Source organism: Echinops telfairi, unplaced genomic scaffold (genome assembly GCF_000313985.2).
Source record: "Echinops telfairi isolate 266 unplaced genomic scaffold, ASM31398v2 ScPeMD7_19;HRSCAF=73, whole genome shotgun sequence".
Classification (NCBI taxonomy): Eukaryota; Metazoa; Chordata; class Mammalia; order Afrosoricida; family Tenrecidae; genus Echinops; species Echinops telfairi.
Genome location: NW_022103916.1, coordinates 3,783,681 through 3,793,837, shown reverse-complemented (window position 1 = coordinate 3,793,837; position 10,157 = coordinate 3,783,681). Strand labels below are relative to the sequence as shown.

Here is a 10,157-nt window from a genome sequence, read left to right as displayed (position 1 = left end):
TTGTTTTCTCCTCCAGACTGTTCATCCAGCCTCTCTTATTTAGATAGATCTGCAGAAATAATAACATGCACCAAAAAACAAGGCATAGCAAGACAAGGCAACAAAAGAGAACACAAGATGACAACAAAAAAAACCAATGACCCATAAAAGAATAAATTAATTTAAAAAAAAGAAAAAGAAAAAAATTTTATAATTTAGAAAAAAGAAAACAAACTTGTAAATAGATCAAGGTCTGATTTTTTATCTCTAGGCATGTCCTCCAGTCAATTATATAATTTATGATAACATTAACTTATGAATGAATATTAATAACTATTATAAAACAAACAATATTTAATAGTATGTACATTTTTAGATTTAAGATTTTCCTCCATCTTTGTCACTTTTTTGAGGTTTTTTTCCCCATCTTAGTCACTTTTTTGGATTTCTCTTTGAAGCAAGATTTTTTCAACTAGGGAAAACAAATGGGCTCTCTAAAGGAATATAAGCAGAGAAGAAATGTTCAGAGGCATCACGTCTACTGAGTGTCCCTGGGTGTTGCTAATAGCTAAGCGCTTGGTTACTGACCCAAAGCTAGGCCATTCAAGTCCACTGGGAGGCACCTTGGAAGAAAGGTCTGGCGGTCTACTTCTGAAAGATTGCAGCCAGGTTCAACTATGCATGGGAAATGACTCAACAACTTTTAAAAAATTGCTGAAGCATACATGATAAATTCTTTGTGATTATTGCTTTTGTATACTCATAAGACCAAATTTGCACATTAAACTCAAAACTTCCAGACCAATCAAATTTAAATGAGAGACATTGATGTAATAAAACGAGTTGCCCTAATCAGATTTCAACTCATGGCAGCCCCATGTGTGTTAGAATGGAGCCCTGCCCTAGAGGACTGTCAATAACTGATGTGTTCTAAAGTAGATCACCAAACCTTTCTTCCAAGGTACCTCTGGATGGACTCTAACCCTTCATTTAACAGCTGAACAGATTAATAGATTGATCCACCCAGGAATTCTGTCATAGGTAATCTTTCCATCCATCTATCCCTTCAAGTCAATTCCAACTCATATTGACCTTATAGGATGGGATTGATCTGCCCTATAGTGTTTCCAAAGCTATAATCTTTATGGAAGCTGACTGTCACAGCTACCTCACAGTGACTGGTGGATTCAAACCTCCAACCTCTTGGTTAGCAACCGAGTGCTTAACCAGTGCCACATGGATCCTTGTCATAAGTCATAATGCACTGCCCTGTAGTCATTCCAACTCATAGTGATGCTTCACATCAGATTCAGACTGCTTCTGAGTGTTGCAAGACTATGATTATGTATGACAGCAGCCAGTCTCATCTTTCTTTTGAGGGGAGATTGGTGGGTTTGAACTGCTGACCTTGTAGTTAACAGCCCAACTTGTAGCCCACTTTGCCACCAGGATTTTTGGGGGATAGGTAATAGAAGGTACTTAGTGCTATGGCACCAATTCTTTTGAATTTGAAAAGAGAATTTTTCTACTTCTTTTTTTTCCCAGAGTACTGTGAAAAGGTCTCAAAGTACTCTGCAAAGGTCATTTGCCTTTAACTTGGTGTCTGTATCATTTGAATCAGTTAGTTACAAATTGCAGTTTGCACAAGAGCCACATGGAAAGCTTATTGATTAGATAGGTTATCAGCCTCATCTCAGATTTTGATTTAGTAAGTGGTTCTCTGGTGAGACATTTCTTCAATCAACAGTAGGTTTTTAAAAACTAAGTTTTTCATATTATTTCTGCTTTGACTCCAAATTTTAAACCAAGTATTTTGTTTTTTTATTTTCTTATTGAAGTGGTATAAATATATACATTAAAGCATTTGCCAATATAGTGATCTCTACATGTATAAGTTAGTGGCATTGATTACATTCTAAATGTTGGATCACCATTGTCATTATCCTTGTCCAAATTACTCCACTACCATTAACATAAATTCAATACCCCCTAAGCAAAAGCACCCTTTTCCTCTCACCCCTGGTACCCACTAATAATCTTTGGTTTCTGTTATTTTCCTTTTTATATAAGTGGGACCATACAATATGAGTCCTTTTGTGATTGACTTATTTCACTAAGCATGTTGTGGCAGATATTAGGCTTTCATTTCTCTTTATGGCTGAGTAAAATTCCATTGTTTGTATATATCATATTTTGTGTATCCATTTATCTGATGATTGGATATTTAGTTTGCTTCCACCTTTGAGCTACTGCAAATAGTGCTGATGTGAACCTTAGTGTACCATTGCTGGATTTTCAAAGATTGTCTAAGGCACGGGTCCTCAAATTTTTTAAATGGGGCCAGTTCACTGTCCCTCAGACCCATTGGAGGGCCGGACTACAGTTTTTTAAAAAAAAACATGAACAAATTCCTATGCATACTGCACACATCTTATTTTGAAGTAAAAAACACCCAGTAGCCTGGATAAATATCCTCGGCGGGCCGCATGTGGCCCATGGGCCGTAATTTGAGGACCCCTGGTCTAAGGGCCAGACAGGAAATATTCATGGACAAAACATCCTATGCACCATCTATTTAACTCTTCCGGTGAGGCACAAACAATAGGTAAACAAATAACAGTGACTTTGATTGGCAAAGTACTCCGCTATTAAGGAAAGGCTGGCTATAGGAACCCACACGGTGAGTCTGTGGGACAAAGACCTGATGATAAGATTACAACCTAGGAAACCCTGTGGGATAGTTCTACACTGTAACAAGGGGTCACTATGAAAAATGACTCTCAGGTACCCAGTGATAACAGCTACACCGTATAGAGGTTCAGTAAACCTCAAAGTCCTTGGTTAAATTGGTTCAGCGAAAGATTATTTGAGAGGTAACTCCATATTGGTCTCCTTTCCCAGGTAACTTGTCTTTGGTTTCTTATCGAGCAATTTTGATATGAAAAAAAGTGCGTGTGTAGACTATATCAATATTTTCTCATTTCTCTCTAGATTACCAATAAAAGCAAAGAGTCAACCTGGGCCTTAATTCACAGTGTGAGTGATGCCTTTTCTGGCTGGTTATTGATGCTACTTATTGGGCTTCTTTCAGGTATGGTAAGCTGTATCTAAGATTCTTGTGTACCCTACCCCACACCCTCCCATCATAATGTCATGAACTGAGTTGCTATGTTTTGTTATTTTTCTGCCTGGAATGAATTGCTGGTGAATATTTTAGAAGCTTGATTTCCCCATCTCTAAAGGAGCCCTGGTGGCAGAGTAGCTTCATGTTGGGCTGCTATCTGCAAGGTCAGCAGTTCAAAACCACCAACTCTCATTAAGAGTACAGTCTCAGAAACCTAAAAGGGCAGCTCTACCCTGTCCTATAGGGTTGCTATGAGTCACCATAGACATGGTGGCATTGAGTTTGGTTTGTGTTTGGAAAGGGGGTCTACTGTCTGAATCACTTGCCATAAATAAATGAGGGTTAAGTGAGTAAATGCAATTAGAAACATTTATAAGCTATAAAATCTTGTATCCTTCTTAGTGTGTTTCCATTGTGTTTTGGTGATTGCTTTGAGGAAGAGCCCATCTGTTGGGACAGTTGGTTGAATGTTAACACACACTGCATGAGATTTAGGAGAGAAGGTGTAAAAGAGGACTGCAAGAGAAATTATTTATAATATTTTTTTTAAACTCAACTCTCATGAGGTGGCACAGAAAGTCAGATATTGGTGACTCAGTCTTTCCTAGTGGCTTAGGGGTAGCTGTCCTTTCCTATGGAGGAAGCAGGAAGTCAAGGCTACCAGGTGATACCTGCGATGATCCAGGATATTGAGCTAAAATCAGTCGGTAGTCTGTAATTCCAAATATTTAAGAGAATTTAAAGAAGAGGAAAATGATTAAGAAAAGATTATACAGTTGGGCAATTAGGTGCCTTATCCATCTTTGAAAATGATCTCAAATGTTAGGAGCTAGATCTTAAAGGGGGACAACCAGTGTAGAAGATAGTTTCTGGAGATACTTGGTAGTTACTGGAAGAAGAGGAGGGAAGAAAACTTGAAGTAGAAACAAGAATACAAGAAAACATTTTATTCTTTAGGGTAGGGGAATTCTGAAAATTTGTAGCACATAAAGAAAACCAATGGAAATAGGAAGGAAAAGAGGTAAAAGGGGAGATAGAATTGAGGGGTACCAGTGTTAGGTAAAGTAGGAAATGTGACATTTCAGGTGAAGCAATTAGAGCAAAAGCCCAACTATATAAAAGCATGTTAATATTCTGAACTCTGGCAAGAAGTGCAATACAAATTAGAAAGAAGAGATGAGTGGGGGCTGAAGTGGCCAAGAGTATGCTCCCAACGGTGTTTTAGATTTAAATGGTTTTTTCAAGTGTTTAATACTTTTAGCAAAATTGCACGACCTGTTAGAATGTAGGTGTTATATTCTTGATTTTAAGTGTATTTATTGCCACTAGATAGTCAGTGAATCTTTTTCTTTCCCTTATACACAGAGCTTTTTGTTTTTAAGCATTGCAGAGCAACAATAGAAGCAGTGTGTCAGGATACAGGAATAATTTAACTTTTGTGCCAAAGTTTCTGTATCTGAACATTAAAAATAATGAGAAGGACATAATCTAAAGTAATATTATTCTCTTAGCCCTATCATACAATTAGCTATAGTGCATACACATATCCTCATGATTTTCCTTTTGGGGATAATCTGTGTATCATTGGCTGTTCCTTCTTAGAAAGAAAACTCAGAATGTCCATGTTCTAGTAAAAGGTTCAGGATGTTTCCAGACTTCTGTAGTGTCACCCTAACCTTATGTCCACATCACAGTTTTGTGCATTTATACACTCAGTTACCTTAGCCTCTGATGCCTTCTGGCCACTGTTCAAATTACCTTGTCCTTGGAGAAGAATCCTGCTATCCTTCAAGACTTAGCCCGTCTCCCCATCGTCTCTAGTTCCCTGCAACACCATGCCATCCTAAATAAATATAATGTAATAGTCCCCAATGGAGACAATTCACATTTTCTCTATCTTATGTATATAGTCAAAATAAAATATTTAATAAACTTTGCTCCCTTTTATTGATCAATTACATAAATTCTAAGCCAGAATAAAATCTTTGCCATATAAATTAAGTTTAAAGATGAATCCGCTAGGCCATGGCTCTCACCTAACAATCTTGCTTTTCTCTTAAATTTTCTCTATTATAGAAATTCTACAGATGGTGAGTATTTAATGCAGAAATAGGCAGAAATCAAGCAAACATACAAATAGTGCATATGGAAAGGGAAAATATAGCGTGTTATATTGATTTTGATTTCCTGTCCCTTGTTTTCATTAACAAATTTGTTTTTATTACCAACGACGAAAGTTTCGGAAAGTGAATTTAACTGAAAGTTTCGGAAAGTGAATTTAACTTTACCCCTTTCCAAATCAGGTTCCTTAGCTGGTGTGATAGATATCTCTGCTCATTGGATGACAGACCTCAAAGAAGGAATCTGCACCGGGGGCTTCTGGTTTAACCATGAACATTGTTGCTGGAACTCTGACCATGTCACCTTTGAAGACAGAGACAAATGCCCAGAGTGGAATAGCTGGTCCCAGCTTATCATCAGCACAAATGAGGTAACATGCTGTAAAGATGTCTAAACTACTGACATTTATTCTTATGTTTATTTTATTTTTTATACTAATTCATGAACTCATTTCTTATTTTCCTTTTCTAAGAAAAGGGGAACCAGTGCCAACTGTTTTTCTCGGGTTTGTGTGCAGCCCTATTTCTATTCCCTACTGATACATGAAATTGCTTGATTCTTACACAGGCTTCATTTTTTTATTGCTTTCCTCTTTCTAAAGTTTATTTTTTGCTGTCAAAAAGATAATGCCCAGAAACATTAAATAATAATTAATAGTTTCATGACATTGTTTTACAGAAGTTCCTATGAAGTATGAATATTTTTTTCTCATGTATGTATCCCATATACCTTATGAGGTAGATGAACTGATGCAATGACTTTATAAAATGCAGACACCTTTATAGAGGGAAAAAAGAGCTGTTCTCATACTGAATCTGTTAATTGCAGTGAATTCAGTGGTTATTGCACTACCACTGGCTAAGAACTAACTCCTAACAATAGGAGGCAATTTACGCCTTCTCATTGGGTTGGTTGTATAGGTCTCTCAGATATAGGTACACCATGTTTGAAGTCTCAGACGAAGTATATCTGTGTCAGTTAAATTATACAATGTGACAGTGTTTGTTTCTTGGGAACATGATCTTGAAAGAATGGGCAAAGTAGAAAACAACCTGTTTGCATGTTACAAAGAGCATTGTAGCCTTTGTTAAAGGTAGAATTCTACCAGGGAAACATCTATTCTCAGTTGCTATTGATGCTAAAAGTATCTATTCATTTAAGCATACATTGTTAGATTAGGGTCATCTCATGGTTTGGCCTGAGTTTGGTCATTCATTTCTTTCATCTGAACTTTATTTCTTAGCCTTAGTAATGTGGGGTACTTGACTGTCTCAGTCGTCCTCTTAAGTTCTTGAAGGAGGTGATCTAGGCCTGTCTTTGTCAGCTTTCTGAGGCATCTTTAGATCAGCCACCCCAATGATTTGCAGCCAGCCTAATAATATCAGCTGGCTCCATTGGGATTTCATCTATTGTTTGAGGATAAAAGGTCTGTGGGTTCAGACTCCCCCAAAAAGGGAGAGACTCTATATAGGTAGATACCAAGAGACCAAAATACTGACCACAAAACAACCTGAGAGCCATTAGTTTGTTTGAATTCGAGTCAGGGTGCTTATGGATTGAGAAGAACAGTACTGCTTCTTCCCCAGTAGCCAGCTGGCCCGGAAAGAATCTGCTCTGGGGGGCAGTGTTGAGGGCTCTTTATAAGGGTTACAACTTTGATGGAGGTAGGCTACTGAAACCATTAACACCATGACACGAAGGACCCCAAACTCATTGTTAGGTTGGTGTTATTCTGCTAGGGGGTGGGGAGGTTGTGGAGGTAAGGGGAGCAGGAATCATTCACAACTGCCTCTGGCTGTGCTTCAGTGTCCTGGATACCTGCAGGTATAAGTGTCCTCCAGAGCGGCACAAGGACTCACAGGGAATGCCAGTTTAGCTGAAGTGTGGCCACTTAGGAGTGATAACGGGTGTCCCTACAATTGGCAATCTGGATGTTGACATTCTGGTCCCTGAAATAGTAGATGCCTTCCAAAGAACTAAAGATTACAGAGGCATGTGTGCAAGGAAAAGCAGTGTTTACATGATTTCATAAGCAGTTCAACCAAGCTAGGATGAAGAAGTGCATACTAGGAAGTCTGCTTGAGAGAGAGTGTATATCCAATATTACACCCCAAAGTTTTCTGTGTATCGATTGTGTAATCCACCTGACTAAGGGAGAGAGAGAGAGATTACTGATAAATGCATAAATGGGGTGCTTTGTCTTTGCTTCCTTTAATAAAAAGGGTATCATCCTCGGCCAGGTCCCCTACACATATACTTGCATCCTGCGTGCAAGAAGCTGGAAATGCTCCTTAACATGTACCATGTACTCTGATGGAATAGAAAGCTGTTTCTGTTCTCATTTTGTATGTGCATCTGATGAGGACTCTAATATGTAGATATTTAAAACCAAGCTTCTTGGTGGCCTCTTCTGTTTCCTTTTCTAGCTAAGATTTGGGGTGAATCAAGTATTTGACAAACTGAGATACCTACCACAATGCAGGATCACCATGGACTTGAACTAGTCAATCTGCATGGTTTTCTGATATAGGCAGGGATAAATATGGAGGACAGGGATAAAGACTATAATGAGGATTTGACCATCGGAACTCTTGTGTCCTTCACTGCATGTCACCAGTGTCCAGTGGAGATGACGACTCTATCTGTGCATGTCTCACATGGTACAGTCATCCACTTGGAGCATCGCACCAGTTCTAAGATGCTGAGTGTGTGCTGCAATTACGAAGCAATGGACCATATGCTGGAATTGACCGTCCTAGTCTCAGCCTTCATTGATGTTACACACTAACTTCTTGGTTTTGCTATAGTTCTTGAGATTGTGAAGATGTGTTCTTCTCTAGACCATCTATGTCCGGCCTTTGCCCTCTTCCCCACCTATTTTATACTCCCATCTGTTTGACGGAAGTAGTATATATGGATTCATTGTAGGCATTTCATGATATCCCAAATATGACAGATTCACCTGCATGTCTTTGGAGTTAATTTTCTGCTACATTCTTTAATTTCTTCTGTAGAAAAACCAGAGCTTTGGGCTACATTTTCTGTCGTCAGTGTGGTAATACTTTATTTTAGAAGAATTAATACCAGAATAATCCCAAGGAGGTGTAGATTAAAGATATCCAATTATTCCAATATGCTATTCTGCTCCATTCTCCGCTCTCCCCTCCGCCCCTGGCCTCCCAGTACACTATTCCCTTCAGTATATGCCTTCCTATGTCTAAGTTCTGTGATTTTCTGAAATGTCCCACAAAAACTCAAGAAATTTTGACGAAATGTGTCGCGCATAGGTGAGTGCTGTTAAGCTCCAAATCCAAAAGTCAGGCAGAGGTGAGCCAGATGCAGGATCTAGAGCCAGAAGCCAGAAATGTCCAAAAGTCATAGCAGGTCTTGCTTCTACTAAAGCCCAATTAGGAAATAGAGGTTTGGTTTTCTAGGTGAAGAGATGATGTGTATTAGAACTATACAGTGATACAATCATATATACAAGGAAAACAAAGTATAGTGTCTTAAGTCATACCTACTAAGGTAGAGTCAAAGATTTCCCCACGGAAACAAAGGGTGAAACTGTTTTCACACCCTCTACTAAGGTGGAATCTTAAAAGATGTCCCCAAGGAAACAAATGGTATGGCTTGGTTTACACCCTTTATTAAGTAACGTCTTAATTCTACCTAATCCTATTATCTATAGAATAGATAATGCCCTCCAAAATGGGACTGTAGTTACAGGCATAAAGAGTCCAGAATTCTAATATGCCACATAAGGAATTATGGCCAGAAGGGTCATATTAATTGACTAAACCTTCTTCAGGTTTCATGATCCTTTCCCAGACCATTTCTGGTTTGCTTCATGTCATGTTTCAAACTGTTCTTTGGGCATCACAAGCTACTTTTCTAAAGCATATAACTTTTTCCGCAGCTGCCTCCTGATCAGGGGGACTTTCTGGTACCCAGAAAGATTCTACCATTCACCTTAATTTTTCATTTTATTGTTATTGTTTGTTTTTTTAAAAAAAATAATTTTATTGGGGGCTCGTACAACTCTTATCACAATCCATACATCCATCCATTGAATTGTCAAGCACATTCGTGCATTTGTTGCCATCATCATTCTCAAAACATTTGCTTTCTACTTGAGCCCTTGGTATCAGTTCCTAATTTGCCCCCTCCCTCCCAAACGTTTAATAATTTATAAATTATTATTATTTTGTCATGTCTTTCACTGTCTGACGTCACCTTTCCCGGGCTTTTCTGTTGTCCGACCCCCAGGGAAGGGGTTATATGGAGATCCTTGTGATCGGTTCCCCCTTTTCCCAGAATCTTGGACAGTTCTCAGCTAGAATGATCAGTCTGGTCATTATCTCGTACCACATGACTTTGGTAATCTGGGTAGACTAGAGAAACACATCCATGGACACTCGTATGTGTATAAGAAAGAGATTTATATACAAGAGCAGTTGAACATTGAGAAAATATCCCAGCCCAGTCCATACCAAGTTCATAAATCTGATTTTAGCCCATATGGCCGATATCACTCAATGAAGTTCTCTTCAGACTCACGAAACACATGCAGTGACACCCAGTGTAGAAGATCACAGGCCGGTGGGTAGAAAGTCTTTGGATCCAGTGACATTGGAAACATCTCTGTGCTGGCAGGGGTCCTCTGCATCCAGGTGGATCATGTGGCTTGTCTTCTGCAATGTCTCCCAGGGAGTGTCAGAGAGAGAAGTGTCTCCGGCCTTCAAGGAGGAAGTACCGGATTTCCCAGAATTCTCAGGAGAAGGCCATGCCTACACAGAGGTCTCATTGGCTATCTCCAGATTCACAGGCTAGACTCCACCCCTACACTCTTAATGTTCAAATTGACACCAGATTAGGTGACTGCCACAATGACCATGTATGTAAAATAGCAAGGTCCCCCAGGCATAGAGAATAC

The 10,157-nt window shown here is 38.9% G+C and overlaps 1 protein-coding gene and 1 pseudogene across 1 annotated transcript in view; one reads left to right on the top strand and one right to left on the bottom strand.

Moving 5' to 3' along the window:
* CLCN5 (chloride voltage-gated channel 5) overlaps positions 1 to 10,157 on the top strand; it is a 195,716-nt gene that overhangs the window by 155,324 nt on the left and 30,235 nt on the right. The window contains exons 5-6 of the mRNA XM_045288271.1: positions 2,971 to 3,070; positions 5,407 to 5,594. Coding sequence (XP_045144206.1) covers positions 2,971 to 3,070; positions 5,407 to 5,594 — 288 coding nt within the window. The remainder of the gene's footprint in view (positions 1 to 2,970; positions 3,071 to 5,406; positions 5,595 to 10,157) is intronic.
* LOC105979571 overlaps positions 7,208 to 10,157 on the bottom strand; it is a 15,411-nt pseudogene continuing 12,461 nt past the window's right edge.